This window comes from Sparus aurata, chromosome 15 (assembly GCF_900880675.1).
Source record: "Sparus aurata chromosome 15, fSpaAur1.1, whole genome shotgun sequence".
In the NCBI taxonomy this organism is placed as follows: domain Eukaryota; kingdom Metazoa; phylum Chordata; class Actinopteri; order Spariformes; family Sparidae; genus Sparus; species Sparus aurata.
This window is the reverse complement of record NC_044201.1, coordinates 17,549,084-17,572,270: the sequence shown is the minus strand read 5'-3', so window position 1 is coordinate 17,572,270 and position 23,187 is coordinate 17,549,084. Positions and strand designations below refer to the sequence as shown.

Genomic DNA, 23,187 nt, shown 5'->3' with positions numbered 1-23,187 from the left:
CCAGTTAACCTGTCACACTGGTCGAGGCCATTAAGCTAACTGGAGCTGTTTACAACGTTACAGAGAGCGAGGCTTGAGATCAGGAACCGTTTGCTTTTGTCTGGCTCTCCGATTTGACCAATCATGCTCTTGACTGAGGTTAGGACCTCCTACCTCCTCATTTACATATGGACACAGAAATACAGAAATAAATATATGTAGGTGAACAGAAATACAGAAATACAGAAATAAATAAATGTAGGTGAACAGAAATACAGAAATAAATAAATGTAGGTGAACATAAATGTATAAATAAATAAATGTAGGTGAACATAAATGTATAAATAAATAAAAAGCATTTATTCTTTTATTTATACTTTTATTTATTTATTTATACATTTATTTCAGCATTTATTTATTTATTCATTTATTTATGCATGTATTTATTTATGCATTTATTTATTTATACATTTATTTATTTATTTCTGTATTTATTTATGCATTTATTTATTTATTTATTTATTTATACTTATGTCAGGTTTGGTCCTCCATATCAGTCATCCAGGTCATGGTAATTCTAAGAAATTTGCCTATGATAAAGCCTACGATTTGCACCTAATTTGTGCTCATTCATAGATATTTTACTTTCAGGTCTCTCATTCATCTAGTGTCATATTTGTTTTGGTTTGTCTGTTATAAATGTTTCTTTCAGCTTCTTTTCTTCCCTGTGTATGGACATGTGCTTCCTATTGCCTTTGATTACTCCAGTATTATGTATGTTGTTCTTCAGGCTCTCAGAGCTGGAGACATCCCATGTTGTGTTTCAGTAAGGAAGCTCTATCATCTCCTCTCACCACTCTGCCTTCACAAGCTCTGCAGACAGAGGCTGTTAAACTCTTTAAGGTACACACACACACACACACACACACACACACACACACACACACACACAGATATTCAGTATACAGTATGAGTTGGTGTCACTATGGAAGATCAAGTAAACTTGGCAATCTGTATCAATAAGACAACTGATGAATAACAGGTTGACATTTTCTAGCTGTTTGAATGACATATCTCAAGCGCAGATTCTCTCTCATCATGCATCTGTCTTCTCAACGCTACCTATCACCTCTCTCCTCAGACATGTCAGCTCTTCATCAATGTGGCCATTGATGCTCCAGCCATCGACTACCATGTCTCACTGGCCCAGAGTGCCTTGCAGGTGTGTTTGGCCCATCCTGAGCTTCAGAATGAGTTCTTCTGCCAGCTTATAAAGCAGACCCGCAGGAGGCAGCCACACGGGCATTCTGGACCCCTGCAGGTGCGTATCCTTACCACACGGTGGCAGCAGCAGCCCAAGTTGTGTTCTGGAAACACTGACAATTAAAACAGGAAGTACACTTCCTACTCTCATGTGTCTGAAAAGGGTTGGGATCATCAGGATTCACTGAGTGAATGAAAAAAAAACACTGATTGGGAAAAAAACATTGATCCAGTCAGTTCCAAAGCTTTTTAGTCTTTCTCAGTAGACATAGCTTTACAGTCAAACCTTTAATTTGGAGAGCTATGTTTCTCTTATGTTGGCATGCAAAGAGCTTCAGTTCTCAAAAGACAGAAAAGGCATCCAATATAAACCTGCTTTTTAGAAGCAGAAACTGTATAACCACAGTCACTCTGTAGTCATGTGATCCTGTAGTGAACTTCAAAACAATGTCAAATTCCAAAGTATGATTATCTCCCAGCTAGCTACATAGTTTTAAGACAACAGAACGTGTCATTACACAACCCAATAGCTCCTTTGTGGTAGTGTATCATTGAATGAACTCAGTTAAGGTGATTAACTGGATCACAATTAGCTGCAGCTATGACTGACTTTGTCTCATGTTTGTGGGAGTTTATAAAGAAGGTGAGAGGTAACGCTGTGTTTTTCTCTCACCCTTTAGGGCTGGCAGTTTCTAGCCTTGTGTGTGGGACTGTTTCTGCCACAGCACCCGTTCCTCTGGCTGCTGCAGGTTCACCTCAATAGACATGCTGACTCCAGGTGAGAAAACGCCAGGGGCCCCGAAAAATCAAGGCACATCATCTAACAAGGGGCAACAAAACAGAAGTCATTTAGAAACACTGCAAATACCCAACATTTTTGTATCTTGTATTAGAGCCACAACTAAAGATTATTTTCATCATTAAATACTGTCATGTGCTCATTATTTTCTCAATAAGAATATAATACACTCACAGATGTTTCCAAAAATGTTCAAACCTGTCAAAAAATCTGTCATTCTATTTAAGATAACAGTGCTCTTTTATTACATCGCCTGTGGCTTTAACTTCCGGGAAAACACCAGTTGATACGTCAGAGAGTGAGGAAGGAAGCCAGTGAATGTGACTAAACATAACGTAACTGAAACTCTAAAACATTACTTGAACATTTCTGCTTGAGTCATCTATGAAATATTTTAAAATGCGTGTAAATAGCTTGTCACAGTTTCAACATTTTTAAAATTGCGCTGAGCAGAAAATTCTCACTGGAGCCAAAGAGTGTTTTGAGTATTTGCTTAAAAAAATATTCAAGCAATTAAAAAAAAAAATTGCCAATTACTGTGTCAGGTGACTAACTCTTCACAGGTATTGCATCGTCCTACATAATAAACCCAGATTTTACAGTCAGGTTAGTGACTCATGCTGCACTAACTTCTGTTGCAGCCTCTGTACTTCCTCACACAGACATAATGCAAACTACAGCTCATGTCACTGGTTCTTGTTGTCCTTGAGCGATTACAATGGGGCTGCTCTTTGCATTACTTCCCTGCAGAGATACACTGAAGGATAAATCAACTTGAACTCACTTTATATACCTTCATTTTGGTGAAATAGAGTAAAAAAATAAATTGTAAATTTTTCTTAAAGTTCTCTAAATAGTTTTTTAGACTGTAGATGATGCAACATCACATAAATACCACTGTGTTGTTATCTCCCTGTTGTTGTTAGGACTGAGGTGGGTAAGTATGCCATCTACTGCCAGCGCTCCATGGAGCGGACCCAGCAGAAGGGCGAGAGGCAGTCCAGGCCATCCCGAATGGAGATCCTGTCGATCCTGCTGAGGAATCCCTATCATCACTCCCTGCCATTCAGTGTACCTGTTCACTTCCTCAACAACACCTACCAGGTAATAACACAGCTCACTGGAAGAGAGATAATAATAAACCCCAGTGAAGCCTCCGTGCTTACATTGTGAATCTTGCTGATGCACTCTCAGATCAAAGCCTAAAGTCACACACAGCTCACACATTTCCACTGTAAACAGTCAGTGTGTTGATACTGTCATGCAAACACTCACATGCCTCACTGCTCCACCCAACCTGTGCTGTCTGAGCTGCAGTTTCTCCTGTGGGGGTGTTTGTTTTTGTCTCTTCCTATTCTTTGTATTCTTTCAGGAAGTGATGACATCAGTTCTGGACTTACATAAGATACATACATCTGGGTCTGACTAAAATACAATAATAAAACAAATACTGCTCTGTATATTCTTACATAGATGATTATTAAAAAAGTTTCAAAGTAGCAGAATTAGAAAGGACACATACATATGCACTGCAAATACAGTATGCATGACATAATATAACACAATAAAACAAGATTATAGATTCAATAATGTGGCTCTATACTGTAGATGGTAATGATTGTCCATGACAAGGGTACAGACTGAAATATCTAAACAAATATTCCACGTATTGCCTTAAAAGTTGGAAGATATTTGTGGTCCTTTGAAATGAATTCTAATGACCTTGTTTATCCAAAACTTTTATGTCCTCTTTCAATTACTTAATGCCTGTTAATGTCATGAGGTTCATATCAGCCTCAGCTGTACTTTGTACAAGTAATACATATAAACAAGATAGATAGATCTTGAACATGCTTTTGTTAGCATTTAACTTAACGCACAGCTGAGCTTAAGTTACACCAATAACACATTATACTGACTGTCATTAATGAATGCTAAACTGACGAGAAAAAAAAGCAAGAAGGACCATAACTGTTTTGATCATTTTCATCACTGTCATGTTGTCTCGTTTTGAAATGCGTTACTCAAGGTGGTGAGCTTCGATGCTTCGACCACAGTAGATGAGTTCCAGTGTCGCCTCAACCAGGACACAGGCATGAGGAAAACTGGGCTGTCTGGTTTCAGCTTGTACACTGATGACCCGACTGGGCGAGAGCTGGAACACTGCCTGCAAGGAAGCATCAAGGTGCATCTTTTATTTAGGTGATGATTTTTTTCAAGAAAGGATCTGTTATATTGCTTAACGCTTAACACAAATCTGTCACTTTCACATGATCGGCAGATTTGCGACATCATCTCTAAGTGGGAGCAGGCGTCGAAGGAGCAGCACACTGGCAAGTCTGAAAACACCAGGACTGTGCGTCTTACCTACAAGAACAGGTAGAGAAGGATTCATGTATGCTAATAGAAGGTCAAAATGTTGATTCAGGCTCAATATAAGACTTTGAGAGTGGATGTTTTGCCAGGAAATATAGGGAGTTTGCTATTGTGACATTAAAAAAATCTGATATTTTTGGATTGATGTGTATCAGTGCCTTGCTAATCGTGTTAGTTAAACTGTAGTAAAGACAGTTTGCTCTGTTCTCTTTAGAAATACAACTCAAGATAATAAAGGAGTACAGTAATGTTCCATCCATCAGACAGTTAAGTCTGTATTTTCCAAGCTCATTCTCTCCTTCTATTTGATTTAACTATCTATGTCTTTACCTATCCATCCCCAGGCTGTACTTCTCTCTCCAGGTCAGGGGGGAGTCAGAGAGGGAGAGGTTGCTGCTGGCTTATCAGACTAATGAAGCCATTGTGGCGGGACACTTCCCTGTCAACAAGGAACTGGCTCTGGAGATGGCTGCCCTGCTGGCCCAGGTCTGAAAGTAGATCTGTGCAGTCGGTGTTGGGTTTAATTTAAAAAAAGATACAAGCAGTATAGACAGCTCTGAGATAGTTGGTTTTGATGTTACGATGCCTCATGTCAGTATTATTTTTGCCTCAAATGTTTCTTAATTTTAAGTGACAAGTTATTCATGTGCCAGACCAGGCTCTGTCCTAAAAAGCAGCACAGTAGAACATTTACTGTATGTATCTGTGTTCAGGTGGAGTTTGGGGATTTTGAGCGTCCCTTCTCTGCTCCTGGATCAGCACAGACCAAGTCTAACCAAACCCTGAAACAGGTTCTGGACAGATTCTATCCCAAACATTACCGCAGGACCACATCTGAGGAGCAGCTCAGGTACCAGAACACGCTGAAAACTGTCTCTGATTCAGTCTACACACACTTCCTACTCTCTTGTGTGTGTTTGTCTATTCATTTAGCTGGCTATTTTATATAGTATCTTTGTTTTGTATGTAAACTCAGTTATAATGTCACAGCCATAAACTTTTTAACTTAAATTTAATTTCCTGTCATCATTGTGAACATGTGTAGTAGATAATGTATACAAAATGCATATCATGCAGCCAAACTCTGTATGTATATATATATATATATATTTATTTATATTTATATTTATATATATATATATATTTATATATATATATATAAATATATATATATATATATTTATATATATATATATATATATATATTTAATTTGCCTTTCAAAATAAAATATCAAAAATAAACTTGTAGTCATGACATGATTTTGGTAGCCAAATAACTTGGATGGCTGTATTGTCTCCTCCTTCCTCTCAGACAGTTGCTGCAGCGTCTCTCCGCCCGCTGGGCCTCTCTCAGGGGTCGAAGTTCACCCGAGTGTGTCAGGATCTATCTGACTGTTGCCAGGAAGTGGCCTTTCTTTGGTGCCAAATTATTTGAAGCAGAGGTAAATAAACTGTAATCTCTTGTTACATAAAGTAATATTATCATCAGCCAAGATTTAGACAGTGTTACACAGTATTATTTGTTTTATTGAACAAATAAAGGCCAACACATAAATTAAATAAACTCTCTGTATAGAAAAGAAGGCAAATAGAAAGGACAGAAATAGAAACCTCTTAACAGTGAGGAAGTTGTCTGATATTTTATTTACCCATTCAGATCTTAATGTGCACTAAAAGAATACAAGGGATGAAGTTCAGTACAACACCAATCACATGAAATAAACCCAAAAAAAAAGTCACTGGTAAATCAAAGAGACGTCACAGCTGTGTGTGACTGAGGTGTATACAGAGTGGTTAACAGTACTGGCTGCAGTGACTGGATTACATGATGTACTTGAAATCCTTGGAAATAATCACAATCATTAATATTTAGGAGTTACAGTGTGCTATCAAAATATTAATAAATCCATCGAGCGTGTCCACTTCATGTGTCGCCAGCTCAGTGAGGATCAAGAAAAGTCATAAAATCATATTGTAGTATATTGTGAAAATGAATTTGAAATAGATCTCACTTACTGTTTCTCTGTCCATTATCAGTCCATCACTCCATCGCCAGAGCAGGGAGTACGTGTTTGGCTGGCGGTGCATGAAGATGGTATCAGTGTTCTGGAGCTCAACTCTGTTGTAAGTATCTCTGTGTATCTGCCTGCAACTGTTTTTGCAGGTTTTGGTGTGAGGTGTTTTACGTTGAGCAATAAGCACATTTTTAGGCAGTATTTTATCTAACTTTTAATAAAAACATTCAGATTGAGTGTATGTAGTCTAAAACCACTTGTTTGTGTTGTTTAGCTCAATTAATAGTGCATCGCTGGCTTTAAATGATTTTTTACATACATGTTGCATTAGTTGGGCTATGATGTGATGTTGGGCGATGATGATATCACAAAATTGTAAACAAGAATACATATGTGATATTAACGTAGCTCTCTAAAACTCCCCGTGGATTTTGTACCCACATTGTTCTCTGTTTTCTTTATCAGAACAGAATTAATGTTGTAACACAAATATCTGTGTGTCTGTGTGTTCAGAAGCCGCTGGTGTCCCACCCCTACAAGAACCTGATGACGTTTGGAGGCTGCAAACAGGACTTCATGCTAGTCGTGGGACAGAGTAGCAACACCAACACAAGCAAAGACAAACCAACAGAGAAACATCTGTTTGCTTTGGACGCCTCCAAGGTGTGTGAGAAATCAGTATATGGTTCCTGTTTATTTATTTCACCAGGAAGTCCCATTGAGATCAAGATCTCTTTACAAAAGAGACCTGGCCAAGGTAGGGGCTGTACAAAATCACAACATATAAAACATGATATACAAGTCACAATAAAACAGAACAGGTATTGAAACAGGCCTCTCAAGAAAAACAACCACATGCCTCCTTCACCACGTTCCTAATGACGTTTTTCAGTTTAATTAAATCTTTACTGTGGAATAGATCAAGATGTTGTTCACCTTCATGAGATAAGATTTCACTACCTAACTCACTTGAATCATTTATTTCACTACATTCCATCAAGTATCTGACAGGACAGGTACATATTACAGACACATATTTACACATCTAACACCCCAGTGCCAGCCTTACAACAGCCTATTTAACCATTACGAACTGGCCTACTGAGAACTGTGTGACTCTAGTTTAAAGGAGCAGTCAGGGCTTGACGCTAAGCATTTTCCCAAGTAGCACGTGTGCTCCTAAGTTGAAAAATCTAGTAGCACACAAAGAATTTTAGGGGCACGATGAAAAGTTACCAAATAATGTGTTTTTCTTTAATAAAGTAATATAAGGTCAATGAGGCATTTATAAGCAAAACAATTCTATTAATAGCTTTTTAAGTTTTAGTTATATTCTCTAAAGAGTGCAGAGAAAATAATACTGCAACAACTCATGTATTGTCAGCTATTTATTGGTGCAAATGTGCACAGTGCAACTGAGACAGTATCAAAACAGCAAGTAAACCTGTCTCCTCACAGCCGCCTGCAAGGGTTTTTGTTGTGCCGCTATGAATGCATCTCTGCACGTGGTATGCCTATGCGATTTACTGTGTTTCACTAAATTATCTCGTTTGAAGTTCGCGTTGCCTGTGACAAAAACGGACTTTCCAGCTGCTTGCTTCTGCGCTTTGCAGTACTTACAATACATTAATTCGTTTTCGTAAAGGAGCCACCGGAATGTTTTCTGCCAGTCAGCATTAAACCTGTGCTTTTTACGGCTGGGAATGGTAGCGTTATCACCTGCTCCCCCGGTTTCTTCAGTCACGTTAGCTTCGTCATCTAACTCTAATTCTTCATCGTCCACCATTTCGGCCTCGGTGCCTGGGTCCACAGCTTCTGGCTCTGTCGCCCTTTTAAAATAATCGCTAATGCACTTCATAGTTCATACGTTTTGTTTTCGTTTGTTTGGCTTCGCCTCGTTACCATAGATACTCCCTCTGCTTTTAACCGCCTTCCGCAGCACGTCGGCAAGCACGCTCACTACGTGTAAATCACGTATTTTTTTTCAGCTGAGGCTGCATTCAAGTGCACAACCGGCCATAACTTCCAAACGTCAGCAACACATCATTAAACATTTATTGAACGGTAAAATTCGGTAGTCGCACACGTGCTATTAATTGCATTTCACAATTCGCACTGAGCTATTTTTTACTAGCATTTGCGACGAGGTGCTCGCCTCGCACTGTCGAGCCCTGGGAGCAGTTCAACATTTTGGAAACACCACTGGCTAGCTTTCTCAAGAGTTAGATGCGCAGTTAAATATTAATCTGAAGCCAGGAACAGAGAGATAAAACATCAACAATCACTTAAACGGTGACATTAATTAAACTCTTAAAAAATTAATTAAATCTGAATTATCCCCAAATAAACGTTTTTGGAATAATTGAGCATTAAAAAAAGTGAAATTGGAGGAATTTTAAATTGTTGAATGTCACATAATGCTGTCTATTAGTAGCATTAGTCTGTTAGGGTCCATTTGAGAAACCTTGTTTCTGTTGTTTATGACATGAAAGGACCAGTGTGTAGTTTTTAGTGCCACCTAACTTGACATCCCTCTGTAGAGCCAGTGTTTGGCTTTTGTCCATTCTGGGCTACTGTAGAAACATGGTGGACCCTCTCCTCTGTAGTTATAAAAGGGTCATTGTGAGTAAGGAAAACACAATGATTCTTAGATTCAGGTGATTATATACTTATGGAAACATGATTATGATAATTATTCATCCTAATTATGATTGTTATATAGTTATATGGTCGTGATCAGACAACAAAACAACAAACTATGGATTGTGAATTGGAGTGAATTCACAGCCACACATACATGATGATCGTGCGAACTCACACGCATCACATTTGGCTTTGTTTCGTCAACAGATCAGGGAGATTACCCTCCTCATCTCCAGTTACATCAACAGCGCTCATCAGCAGAAGGCCGCTGCCCATCACCTCTCGGCCCCGGCTCTGATGGTGGCTCAGCCCATCAGCCTGAAGAGTAAAGAGCTGAGGAGCAAATCCCCACCAGCACTGGGTCGCCCCAGCAAGGCGCCCACACTGCTGTGACAGCACAAAAATGTTATAAGAAATGTCCAAGTTATGGATTTGAAAGTGAATTTTCAGCTGCACTAGGCCTGGTTCAATTTTCACACAGCCTTGACAATTTTCTCACTGCAGCAGATTCATTTCTGGAATGTGGAATGGTCACTTGTCTGCTTGCTGGATGTGTCTGAACCATTTGTGTTCAATCATGCATCATGTATGAGTTGATATAACTGACCAGCTCAGGGTTGCAGCAGTTTATTGACATCATCATACAGGATTTCTGGAAGCTGGTGTCCTTTAATTTTAAGCAGTTAACTCCAGAAAGGTGACTTATTAGTGCCTCTCTCACAGAACATGACGTTTACATCTGAAACTGGAGCTGTGAGCTGTGTGCATGGTACAAACATGTTGAGAAACAACTTAGAAACTTTGCTTGAACATTCTTAAAGTACATTTTTTTGTCCTCATGATAAATGTGTTGCGTTTATGTGCTGACACCAAAGAGAAAAAGTCAACAGTATTTATTGACCGACTGAGCTAGTGTTATGAAATGTCTCATTAATCTATGTGCTGTGTGCATTTCCTTGTGCAAAGATGCTATTTGATTTGTATTTTTTTTTGTCATCCCCGCCTTAAAAAAATAATGCACACTCATACACAATATAGAAGTGGTAATGTTGCTTTGTTAAGGAATCATTTAGGAGGTATTATTGTATATTGTTCTGTCCTCATGTAGGGCTCATTAACTCAACCAGGAACTAAAACCTTTACAGTGTTAGATATTATGGGATATTGAAGGAGAGTGAACACTACGATGAAAAGCTGGAGATAGTAACAGGTGACCAGACTGCAGCTGGAGAAAGTGGTTCAAAAAGTGTATAAACTACAGTGAAAATGCTTTATATATATATATATATATATATATATATATATATATATATATATATATATATATATATATATATATATACACATATATATATATATAGTTTGCAATGTGATTTGTGTGATTGATGAGCTGTAGACTGTTTCAGTTGGTTGTGTTGGATAAGTCAGTTTATAAGGGGAAGCAAGTTTGGACCTTGTGTGTTCTTAGTTACTGAATAGCTAGGAGGGTGGTGAATCTTTAATCATGTACAAACCTTTCTAGTGGAGGAAAAATCACCAACCCATATTTGACGTGACATAGTTAAGAGAAGGAACTCAGGGTTATTGTATGGTACATGAAATCAACCCTGTGTTTACCAGTGTTGATAAAGAGGAAGATGGTAGGGGGATGTGACAAATGTTGAGGGAACAGGATGGCGGAATGCATTGTGGTTGCTGATAAAAGAAGAAGGCATTTTAAATGAAGCAACAGGATCAGACGTAGTTAACGATGTAACAAGATAAACTGGAAAAAAAGGACATTTTCTTTATGTAAGGTACTTTAAAAAGCTGACTTCCCTCCTAGTATTATCTTAAGCCTGTATAGAGTGAGAAATGTCAGGTGTTATATTTATTTGTCATATAAAATAACAAGTGTTATTGTTGTACAAGTCAAATGCTTGAATAAACTTTAACACAGCAACAAGCTCCTGGTGTCTTTTTTTCAGCCATTTGTATAGAAAGCGCTCACGCTTGGCAAGCGCTCCAAATCCATAGAAACCAGTGCGACGCTCACTTTTTCCTACATCACAGTTTCTCTCAGCACAGAGCTGCTGCCCAGCCTCCTCATTGGTGCAGACGTAGCTGACGTGCTGATACCTGCAACAGGTGCCTGAGAGCAGGTGACACACCCTCATTCCTGTAGTCTCTCACAGAGAGAGAGAGAGCAGGGGGAGGGGTGGATATATGATACTCAACCTGTCTGAACTAGTAAGAGACATGCTTTTGTTCCTGTGTTGCTATGGAGAGGGGAGGGGGCTGAAAAGTGGGTGAGGCAAGGTAACTAACACATAATAGGCCAATGATTAATGAGAATGCTCTGCTGGTTCACAGTGTGCATTATCAAAACTATAGAAATGGAGAAAAACAAACAGGAAGTCCATACTCATGTTCCCAAATTAAATGTGTTGCTGATTTGTACTATTAAAATAAGGTTACACATGTGAAACACATGGGATTCATAATCATCAGGCTGTTGGGGGCTTTTATCTCAGTTGTGTTGCTTTTGTCGCTGTAAACAGCAAGAGTTATGCTTCAGCGGGACTTCATTGCAACATACAGGTTAAACAGGGACTGCCTCAGAGTTTCCTGTTCTCAGCCACAGCACAGCCTCACAAACCACCGATGCTGTGATCATGCTGTGACACAATACCCACCTACATTTCTCTTCAGTGCAGCACAACAACACCTGTTTTCAGCTCGTTACGCAACCAATTCCCACCTCGCCTTCTTTGTTGCTTTGCTCCAATTAGAGGATGTCTGCTGCTTTAGCTTCACTGGACTTTGACTTTTCACCTCACTTGTGAATAAAGGCTGCTGCAGTGTTGCCGTAAACTCAAGTCTGTTGTCTTTGTTGTGTACATACTGCAAGTGTCCATTCAGGAGTGAGTCAGAACCTGACTGACAGGTCGAACGCGATGCCAGACCGTTTCAAAGACGCTGTTTGGAATGACAAACTTCCTCCGGCAGCTCTAACAGATGTTTTCTGACAGCAAGTCTCTACCAGATAGTATCACCAATACATAAAACACACGTATTCAACAGTCTCAGATGTTTTACTACTTTCATATAGGTTGAGAAGATATGATAATGTGTATTTTCTGCCAGAAAGGTGACAAGGTTTGTAGGTGCTGTAAAAGTGGCCATTGAAGGCAGGGACTGAAGGGTCCTTCAAACAAACACAGTACCAGGACAGTGACACATTCTAACAGGGCTGCCACACCCTCTGAAGAAGACATCTGGGTAGAAAAACTGCATTCAACCTGCACCACACAAAAACAGGACTACTACCAGCCATCATTATTAAAAGCAGACATCTTTATAAGAGACAAAGGTTTAAAGTTTGAGGAAAATGTCAACAAGAAAAGTGTCTATAATCAAGGTTGAGTGTCAGGACATTTTTAATGTGTATATGTAAAGCGCTACAGCATGCAAAATGGTGCCCACAATGACTTCCTGAAGCTTGTTCCCTTCCCCCATATGAACTGCTGTAGTTTTCCACTGTGCCCAAGGCCACTCAGGAAGAAAAAACAAACAAAACAAAACCCTTACATCGAGAGTCTTTTAACCCTCCTATGATGTTCCGGTCAAATCTGACCGATTTACAACTTCATAAGATCCTAAACATTTTATTTTTCTTCTGATTGTCTCGAGGCTTTATGATATCCTCCACACTAGGCATTTGAACATATAAAATTTCTGATCAGCACTTTCAACAAATTTTGAGTCATCTAATCAATTTTGTAACACCCATGGTGTTCCCGGTCAAAATTGACCGGCATATGAAATGAATGGGTAATACTAGATTATGTTCATTCCTTAGATGGAAAACATCCCCATGTACACCCACACATCTACATCCACAACCACAAACATCATCCCACCCTCACACACACACACACACACACACACACACACACACATATACAGTATATATTCCCCCACGCGTACCACACATTCCAGACTGAAGAATTAGATGTCATTTATGGGAAACTGTCTCTTTCTCGCGCTTATATGCCCACCTGGGAGCCACACACACTCTCCAGACCTAACAATGTATCATACCTGTTCAAAGGCCCAATATATACCGATTTACACATTTCAAACTCAACAATTAGGTGTTTGTTATAGGAAACGATCTCTTTCCCATGCTTATGTGCCCATCCCTACACGTGAACCACACTTTGCAGAATAGACTATCTTCTCATAGACAACCTATATAAAACTTTATTTGTGCCTTTCTGTCATTTGACTCTGTGACCACTATGAGTAGGAAATTTACTGTAATAGAGGCTCTGGACCGATTTTTTGAATCAGATGAAGACGAGATGGAAGTTTAACTGGAGATAGAGGAAGATGTGTCAGTAATGGAAGACAACATCCATCCTGATTTTGATCCAGACCTTTATGAGACTGACCAGTCAACAGATGAAGAGGCTCCAGAGGAAGAGGCACATGGAGAAGAGGCACGAGAAGAAGAGGTACCTGAGGTGACATTCCAGTCCAAGGGTGGCAACTTGCTCTGGTATTCTTCCTCCCAGGACAGAGGAGGCAGAGCAAGAGTGGAAAACATTGTAAGGATGACGCCATGGCCAACACGATATGTAATATCTCGTGTGGATGACAACAAGTCCAGCTTCCAACTATTTTTTACCAGAATCCATGGAGGGAATTGTACTGGACATGACAAACCTGGGGGGGAAGTGTGTGTTTGGGGACACATGGAGAGAGCTGGACCAGGTAGACCTCCAAGAGAGTATAAATAAAACAAGTTAGCTACAAATGTGATGCCTATGTTTGCAAGGCACACTCCAACCTGATTGTACAATGCCACTCCTGTGTCCTATTCCAAGGCTGGTGAGCGTTCCTCCAGTTTATGTTTTCAATTTCGAGGGCTAGACAATGGGTGGGGGTATTTCACACTGAGAAAAACAGCTATTGATGGATTTACAAAAGAATACGGAAATGTTATCAAAATGCACTCAGAAGCATACATTTTAGGTTGAGACAGAGGCGCGCACACACACACACACACACACACACACAGATGACTATTCATGTTGATTTTCTGATGTTCTGAGAATTTGGTCTCCGTTTTGATTATTATTATAATTTTCAGTGTCTATTCTTTGTATATTCACTGCAGTTATGCATGTTCACAACTAGTTGGAAACATTGTTTACAGCATTAAAGGGTGTTAAATAACATTTGGTAAATGATTATGTTCTAATTATGTTTTTTGTGGTAATTTAAGAGCAGTTAAACCTGACCGGTCAAATTTGACCGGGAACACCAAAGTAAGGCGGGAGAAACGAACATAATACAAGGGTTAAAACATACTTTTTATTAAAAACAATCCAACAAACAAACGGTAAGAAAGAAACTGTACAATCTATTTCGTGGAATTTTAAACCATTCAACAAGTTCTAACATAAAAACGTGGCAGACATGTTTTATAAAGCACAGTTCTTTATGGCATACAGATTGGATTACTGCATTTAGACTTTTCATGATATAAATAAAAAAACGGCGGTACCAGCAGTGCCAACAATGTCAAAACAAAAACAATTAGCCGATTGTTCCTTTACAAATATCCATTCCTCAAGGAAAATGATGAAAATGGCACACTCCCACTGCAATAAAGGTCATCCAAAAAAGGTGATGTACAAGCTGACTCTGGAAGGGCTGTGATGAACAATTTACATGGCCTCCATCTCCCTTTGCTGAATTATAAAAAAGACAAAAAACATGCCGTTAAAACAACAATTCTGTGGTGCAAAAACTTCACTTTTACACAGAGACTTACAAAAATGAAGTCACAGGAAGTTCATCTCACCTGAGCTTTGTTGTACCGCTGGCTCTCTCTCCTCTTGGCAAAGAACTGTACACACACAAAAAAAAGAAATTAGGACTCAAACTGAAAGCTTGGCTCAAAGCAAATCTATACACTGCTTTTAAGCTGAATAAGCGACATGTAGGCAGACATGTGGACTCACCAGGACCAGCAGGCCAGCAATAACAGCCAGCACCACCACAACGATGACGGCAATGATGCCACCAGACAGGTTCTTCATGGTGAAAGTGGGGGCCTCCTCGTCCACATAGTACACCAGGATTTTCTCCATCTCCAGCTTCTGGCTGCCCACAGTTGGCTCAAACTTCTCCTGGTCCTTGAACATGGGGAGCACCTTCACCTGCATGGGGAGAGATTTGGAAAAATGACAGGGTCAGTCGATGGACCACACTATAAGCAATATGCATGTATAAATAAAAGCTACATACATCTTTCTCCATGTAGTAGGCCATCTGGGTCAGGTCATGCTGGCGGTTGTCCTTTTCCTTCTTCACATCCACAACAATCAAGCGGGCCTCAGGGTCATACTGCAGTGTGACAGACAAAACACTTCATTAGTGCTGTATTTTAGCAACCCTGTTCTGAATATTATATATCACTTGCAATGTTACAAAAATGCATGTTCTCCCCCTCCACTCACCTCGACATCCTTCACCAGGTCCTTGTTGAAGTTCTTATAACGCTTGTGAATGGCGTCCGCAAGGGCGCTGTATTAGGGCAAGAAATTAAGATTACTACCACATACTCAAGCTCTGATGTTAATGTGGTTGTGCTTCTCCCCCCCCCCAAGATGCGATAATAATGACATGTAAATACACTCACGTCTTCAACTGCTTAGCATCCACTGGTGTGTTCACCGGCTTGTGTGTCAGCTGAAGACGAACCCAGCTGGAGAAAAATTAAGACAAAAAAAAAAAAAAAGTCAACACTTGGCACCCAACATTTAGCTGAAGTCAGCCAGTCCTTCACATTGATTAGGATGAAATACTCACTAGGTCTCCACGAGCTTATCGCACACAAGATTTTTGTCTCCCTTGTCGGTACGACGAACACCAGCGCTGTTGACACACCAGCACTCCTCTGTGTTGTTGCACTGCTTGGCCCTGAATTTGCCGTCGTTTTCGCAGTCTGGGTCGTAGATGCCATCATTGTCCACAAAGGCCGTCTCGTCTGGCTTTCCTCCAATATTTGTCCGTGTGGACAGACCCTTTTTAGCCCTGTACATCTCAGCCTTCATCAAGAAGCATTTGGGGATCACTGAGGGAGAGACACAAAAGAAAGACACATCATGAAGAATGATCGACAAGAAACTTGCAAGTGGAGGCTTTATCTTCAGGCTCATCACTATACAAACACATCTTAAACTTACATTTGGTGCAGTCCAGCTTTTGTTTCATGTTGTCACCCACCAGAATCGTGCACACACAGGGGGTTCCATCACAGACGGCCCACTTCGACGTTTCACATGAACCTGCAGAGAAACAGAAAGCTTTGTCATTCAGACTGAAATAAAACGAACTATAAATGATTAACCAATAATATCAGCAGTTTCTGACAAGAACTCTTAATTCAACTCTCACGTTAAACACCACTGCCTTGTTTTTTCAAATGTGTTGCGATTCTTTGAACGTAACTATGCTGTGAAAAAATGTAAAGTAACTAAATGAACTAAACAAAAAAAGTATCACAGAAAGAGGATTCATTGTGTTGCCAGATATGTAGCCCTATAGAAACACAAAAGAGACAGGGCCGAGAACCGCAGGTAGACTAGCAGGTTCCTCTATCACCTGGGCGTTGGTTTCTCCAAACAGACGAGTCCTCAGAGAGCTGAGTGAAACCTTCCCCACCCCCACCCCGCACCCAACAAACAAACCACCTGCGTTTCATATTAAAACTGTTTAAAATGAGACGTTTTTTCGATAGTAAAGTCATTTTAGACGAGCTAACTTTACACTGAAGGTATTGGATGTGATTCTAAACAAAAAACACCTGAGAAAAAGTAGGTTTTTTTTAAACAAAAAACAAAAATAAAAACCCATTTCTGTTTTGTAACCAACGCTGTTAGAAAACACAGTACAGTTACACCCGTATAGCTCAAACTGCGCTATTTTCTTATGTTGTCTTGTTTTTAAGCTTAATAAAGTTTAAGTCAAATTACTTACAGCTCTGAGCTGAGGCTCCCGCCGCGAAGGCAGCGAGGACGAGCACAATCCAAAAATTCATGATGAAATTCAATTAAATGAAGAAGAAATAAAAGGTTTTTCTCTTAAGAAAAATTCAAAACTGTCCGTCTTCCGCGGAGGTCGAAGATGAAGTGAAGAATGGCGTCCGAGCACACAAAGCTTCCTTCTTGTCCCTGCAGGTGTGCCCCGGTCAAACCTGTCGGGTGAGAAACCCCAACGAGCACGCGCACACGAAGGTGTGGAGTCAAAACAGCAGGAGCGCCAGCAAAAGTAGGGTAACTGTTCAGGGCTGGTTATCGATTATGGCCCTATTGATTGTCGATGTCGAACTGATAGATAAGTGTTGTGGTGTGGATTTATAACACAAGTGGACTCATGACGTCGATCCAATTTGCATAGTCAACGTAGAGGGCGGGGCACTGAGCCGAGCGCACCTTGCTTCCGGCGTGCCCATATTTGGTCGCCCTCGCTCTCTGTTGACATATTTTAGTAAGGGAAATTTTCCAGAACTGCTTGTCATAATTATATGAGTGTGTGGCAGAAAATGAATGATAAAAAAGTTTTAAAAAACTAAACCATAGTGAGAGAAAACCCTAAAATGTCTTTTTCTGCCACATACTTATTATTATGAAATTGAAGTATTATTATTATACTATTATTATGAAACTGTGTCTTATTCTGTGTGGCTGTTGCTCATACTGATCTTCATATTGAAGGAACCACTGCAGTATGTTATTGACTTTTATATGTAATGGTCATTTAATATCCTATTTTTCTTGTGTTATTTATTGCTTTAGACAGTTCATAGTTTATTTAAATGTTTTCATATATTCCCACTATTTATAGAGACATATCTACCATGTTTGTTCCCTCATTTATCAGATTTTTTTTGCCAAATTCAAATCAAAGTTGCCCAAAATTGCTTCTTTTGTTCATATTTTATGTCACACGCCAGTATGTGCACACAATCCACAGTGTTTGAGCAAACAAGCCCAAATATGTGTTTTGTTTATTACAAACCGAGAAACACTGTGTGACACGATGACATCATCAAGTGTCCCAGCAGGTATTTTACATGACAGAAACCAGAGGCAGGTAACATGTTTCTGTGTTATGTTGTGAGTCACACCCCGTTGGATGACACAGCTGAGTCACAGCCTCGGGTCTCATAGAGATTAACTGTCTGAGAAAATCTTCTCACAATCAACCAACGCAATACTTATAACCTTATTCATTAGTCAGTGTCAATCAGGAATCAGATGGGAAAGGAAAGACACAACATAGTGTGGTAAAATAAATTGATGTTTAATGAAGAGCATAAAAGTAGTTGTACAAAATCGAATTAATTTAATTTATCAGGATCGGTATTGTAAAGAAATAGTCTGATGTATTCAGAGTCCACTTATCAGCTTCTTAGAATCTTGTCTTTACCAGCAGAAAGTAAAACCCTGTAATTGTTTTTTTTTTTTTTTTTGCACAGATAAAATAAGATAAACAAAGTTAATTAGTGAGCTTAAACATGCTAGTGGGCAGATTTGTTTTTATCTTCAGACAAGGCTAGACTAGCTTTTCCTGTTGTTTTCTGTCTTTATGATAAGATAAGGTTACTGTCTGCTGCACGTCACAAAATATGGGGCAGGTAGACATGAGAATGGAATTGACATTATCATCTACTGTAAGTGAATAAGCATATTTCACAAAATGTCCGGCTGTATCTTTGAAGACACTGAAGTCTATCACAATGCATGTCACGAGTCTTCAGTGGTGTACACAGCCTGCAATTCAATACAGAATATTGTTGGCCTTTTGAGAACAAAGTTCACCCAAATACTTAATATATTCATTTTCTTCAAGATGTTCAACACCAGACTTCTTTCATCACACCTGCATCCATTGTGTATTTGAAGCCGGATGTGAGAGGAAGAAATGTGGACCGGCATCATGCAATAATGCTATAATCAAGGGTGTGTGTATTGTTTTGTATTCATAGTCTATTGGGAGACAATCATGTAACAGACTGAGTTCTCTTTGTTCTATGTAGAACACATCTGGTATTGATTGATAAGCACAATCACGAGCCTTACACCAAATGATTCACTTGTTTTATTTGCGCTCTCCTATTCTTTGCACACAGTATCACTTGTCCTGTCTGTGTACTTTACCTCATGAATCTGCATTAAATGTGCCATTCACGAACAGCCACAAGGTTCACAAATAAAAAAAAATAAAAAAACACAAAGCAAAAAGTCACTTTAACTGCTTTATGTGAGGCCCACTCAGTGTAAAAATACTGCCTCTGCAGATGTCGAGGTGTTCTAGTGGGCGAGGGAATGAGAGGAAATGTGTTGGTTCACTGAAACATGATCATACATGCATTACATTTTATTCTATTAATACGCATTTCACTGCCTGTCAAATTTCAAGGTGTTAGGTAATCCAGGTAAAACATGATCCTTTGTTTCTAGGCAATTGCATATAAGATAATTGCTGGCCTCACATTTAATGTTTTCGATAAACCACAAATGTTCCAGGGAGGTGTTGCAATGGTTAGAGCTCCTTCCATGTAATATCGTCATTACATCTGGTGCAAGTTGAGGCTCATATCATTGTTTTTTCACCCAAATGCAGATACACTATTGGCTACCAACACTTCATTCTCTCTAAATTATAGCACGCATCGGATGCGGAATATTAGCTTTTGTGTGCCACCTGTGCTTAGGTTGTAACATACCCTCGTTGTCCTCTTCTCTGTTTTGCTTACTGTAATCCCGTTATCCCTGTCACAGCGCCTCTAATTCAAAACACAGCAAAAGTAGCTAATTAGGGCTACTTCAGTGGTGTGACTACAGTGCTAACAGAGGGTGTAACCATCTTGAAATAAAGTCTGAAGATATAGCGGACATTTTCCTTTTTACCAATTCTGCAGACATTTTATGCAACAAATGATACAGCGAAAGAACAGCACACTGTACACACCGAAGTACCTAAAGAGCTTCTCTGCGGCACAGATGACCACAAACAAAGACTTAACTAACAACATTAATGACTGCTGTGTTTCACTTAGGTGAGCCCGAGCCCTTGTTGTGTGTCCATCCTTCACTGGAATGCAGCCAAACCTGAACAGTGACACCTGTTTTTGAAATTTTGCAGTGCTTCAAATCCTCTCCAGGTACAGGTACTCCCTATAGTGAAGTGTTACGTTTTGGCATTTAGAACACAAGACATGAACACACTTTGATATTTTGTATTAACAGGAAGTTATAGAGCTCTGAAAAGCACTTGTGTGTGTTTAGCTACAGTCAATTTTGGAGTAAGTTTATTCCAAGTACATTTTTGTTGTGTCTTGAGCAAAGGAATCAAACAGTGCTAATTAGAAGGCACAGAGTATAGTCGTTGTTACCACAGTTATACTGCACACAACTTGACTACTCTGGTTAATTTTTGAGATCCACATAATTCTAATTCTGCACTGTCCTGAACCAAAATCTATTCTCAACTTTACAGTGGATGGGTATCTGCAGCTAATGTCCCCTGTTGATCCTTTTAAGTCACTCCCCAGTCATCCTGACCCTGTATCACTGTAACATAGAGCACAAAAGAAAACACAAAAAAACCAAATAACTTCAGTTATCAATCAGTTAATAATACAAAGGTAATCAAACTACCAGTATGATGTGGGGGAAAGGTAACATGGACGTGCTTCAAAATCCTCTATTATCAGACGAATTACTGTCGTCAAAAGTTCTTAATCATGCGTCAACAAAAAGTCGTCCACGCAGAAAATTAATAAAAACATATTTCACACACTTTTCTGAGATGTTCAAGAAAAGTTGTACAAAATACCCATGCTACTCCACCCACATGTTATCTTCCCTTTAATAGGCACTTTCTAACTAATGCTTTAAATGAATAACACTTTTGTATGTTATTTCTGAATGACACCAGGGTGAATACAAACAAATGAAGAGTGGAAGATGTGAACATGCTTTCTACAGTTAAACTCAGTGTGCACCCAATCTGAAGGTGCAGTGACGTGAACAGGAATGTATTGAACCTGTGCAGTGTACTGACCAGGATAAGAGGAGAAAGATTATTTATTAGAGTCTGTGCTGTTCTTGGTCAGTTCTCTCTGTTCACTCTGTGGTCAGGATGCTGCTGAGTTAAGTGTTTTTTTTTAAAATAAAAAAAATAAAAGCAGAACTCTGAGGCTTCAAGCAGCAGCTACGATGTAATGATAAAGTGTCAGCATATAGCATGGAAACATCACCCTGAGGTCAGACAACACTAGCAGAACTAGCAAGAAGTGGTGCAGATGTACGATCATATCCAAGAAACTTCAATGTTATAAAAGTAGATACACACTAATCGTCCTCCACATGAGCTGGTGCTTCTGCAGCCAGGGTCGACTTTAGAGCACATTAAACAGGATGAGAAGGGAAAAGTTCTGAAAACTCTAAATATTCTCAGTTTACAGTGTGTAAAAGTGCTGAGCACACAGTTACTTTATGCAAAAGTCCAGAGAGAGAGACTCGCTGACACAGAGGGAAGTCTTGGAGCATCTGGAGGAGATATGAACATATTAACATTAATTTGAGGATGCAGATGAGTTTTCACAGTGACACTGAATTTTTATTGTTTATTATATTCCTGGTTAGCACAAGCTACAAAATCAATATATTTAATATTTCCTTTGCTGCAGTCAAAGCTTCCTCTACATTGGTGTCCTCCAGTGAATTTATGATACAAACTGATGATGCTGGTTCTGTAATTTAATCACTTTCTACAATACTAAAAAAGTTGCCTTGTAATCAAATCTAGTCAGCAATATTTTTTTCATGTATCTGGTCAAACAAACTACTGATATATGAACATCATTCTTCAGAGACAGGGTTGATAACAGGACTCTGGACACATTAGATGTTGGACGTGTATTTATGTGTGGCAGCATCTGAAACTTTAGATGGTTCCTGGATCAATGAACATCTGTGCAGATCTGGAAACAATTTGTAAATCAAACATCATTTCATCATCTACCGCAGCTGCTCAGTGGACAACAGCAGCAGACTGTGAAGGTGAAACAGGCAGAGCTGGAGAAAGTGCACAATCAGCAAAACATCTGACTGGGTAATAACTTTTCAAAAAGTTATCGGTAGTTGATTTAAATCAGCTGCGCTTTACTCACATTTCACATTAATGGAGACGTATTCAGAAGTCCTCCTCCCCAGCTCGTTCTCACCTGTACAGTAATACCCTCCAGAGGCAGACGACCCAATGGTGCTGAAGACAAGCTGTGGATCTTTACTGAGAGGATTACAGTCTACATTTCCATTGCTCTTGTGTAAGGTATACGTAGCTGCTGGGTTAGCATCACTGCTACTGGTCAGAGTCACCGAACTGCCCTCCACTCTCTCAGCAGAGGGACTCACTGACACAGGGGGAGGTCTTGGAGCATCTGGAGAAGATATGAACACATTTTACATTTAATTTTAAAATTGCAGATGAATTTCAGATGAAAAACAGATGAAACACAATGAGGAAATATTAGTTATAAAGTAGGTGATGCAGTTTGATTCAACCCTTTGCAACATCTATTAAATAAAACTACTGGCTGTGTTGGCATAAGGGATCCACATAAGGCACACATCAGAAAAAACTAAAGCTAGTTCATCTTACTTACTTTTGATTCAAATTGAAAACACAAAGTACACCGCGACTCAAAATGTCTCATAGTTAATAAGTCCTGAAGGAAGCAGATCTGTAGGAGTACTGCATGAAACAGTGTCCCACTTTACATGAAAACACTGCCCCTGAATACCTTCAGTGAAGGTGTGGAAAAAAGTCCAGGAAATACAATTCCTAATTTGATATGAGATCAGAGTCATAAATAAACCAGGTCTGCTGTAGCTGAGAAATTAATATTTTAAGTACTATCTAAATGTTTTTTAAGGTCGAATTCATTTGCCGGTCCACTTTTCCTGACCACATATCCAAAATAATGCTGTCACAGCAGCAGTGATGGTTCATTAACACTGCGAGTTGTTGGAAGAATTCAGGATT

At 39.4% G+C, this 23,187-nt stretch overlaps 2 protein-coding genes across 3 annotated transcripts in view; one reads left to right on the top strand and one right to left on the bottom strand.

The window, feature by feature from the left end:
• plekhh2 (pleckstrin homology domain containing, family H (with MyTH4 domain) member 2) overlaps positions 1 to 11,017 on the top strand; it is a 34,150-nt gene extending 23,133 nt beyond the window's left edge. For both annotated transcript variants that reach the window (XM_030442865.1, XM_030442864.1), the window contains exons 19-30: positions 770 to 882; positions 1,121 to 1,300; positions 1,923 to 2,020; positions 2,968 to 3,145; positions 4,071 to 4,226; positions 4,323 to 4,420; positions 4,762 to 4,903; positions 5,131 to 5,267; positions 5,730 to 5,859; positions 6,455 to 6,541; positions 6,946 to 7,095; positions 9,283 to 11,017. In XM_030442865.1, the coding sequence (XP_030298725.1) occupies positions 770 to 882; positions 1,121 to 1,300; positions 1,923 to 2,020; positions 2,968 to 3,145; positions 4,071 to 4,226; positions 4,323 to 4,420; positions 4,762 to 4,903; positions 5,131 to 5,267; positions 5,730 to 5,859; positions 6,455 to 6,541; positions 6,946 to 7,095; positions 9,283 to 9,468 (1,655 nt within the window). In that variant the 3' untranslated portion in view covers positions 9,469 to 11,017. The remainder of the gene's footprint in view (positions 1 to 769; positions 883 to 1,120; positions 1,301 to 1,922; positions 2,021 to 2,967; positions 3,146 to 4,070; positions 4,227 to 4,322; positions 4,421 to 4,761; positions 4,904 to 5,130; positions 5,268 to 5,729; positions 5,860 to 6,454; positions 6,542 to 6,945; positions 7,096 to 9,282) is intronic.
• Positions 11,018 to 14,416: 3,399 nt separating this feature from the next.
• On the bottom strand, positions 14,417 to 17,522 carry epcam (epithelial cell adhesion molecule). The gene is made up of 9 exons (XM_030442972.1): positions 17,110 to 17,522; positions 16,317 to 16,418; positions 15,940 to 16,204; positions 15,770 to 15,835; positions 15,588 to 15,654; positions 15,376 to 15,474; positions 15,090 to 15,287; positions 14,930 to 14,974; positions 14,417 to 14,816 (listed from the first exon to the last, which is right to left on the bottom strand). The coding sequence occupies exons 1-9, from the start codon at positions 17,168 to 17,170 to the stop codon at positions 14,793 to 14,795; spliced, it is 927 nt and encodes a 308-aa protein (XP_030298832.1). The 5' UTR covers positions 17,171 to 17,522; the 3' UTR covers positions 14,417 to 14,792.
• Between the last annotated feature and the right edge of the window lie 5,665 nt (positions 17,523 to 23,187).

Excerpts from the sequence above, each read along its gene's own strand:
- epcam (XM_030442972.1), bottom strand. The coding sequence starts at position 17,170 with ATGAATTTTTGGATTGTGCTCGTCCTCGCTGCCTTCGCGGCGGGAGCC. Across the intron at positions 16,419-17,109 it reads GGGAGCCTCAGCTCAGAGCT|GTTCATGTGAAACGTCGAAG; the intron begins GTAAGTAATTTG and ends GTTTCTCTGCAG. Across the intron at positions 15,655-15,769 it reads GATGCTAAGCAGTTGAAGAC|CGCCCTTGCGGACGCCATTC; the intron begins GTGAGTGTATTT and ends GCCCTAATACAG.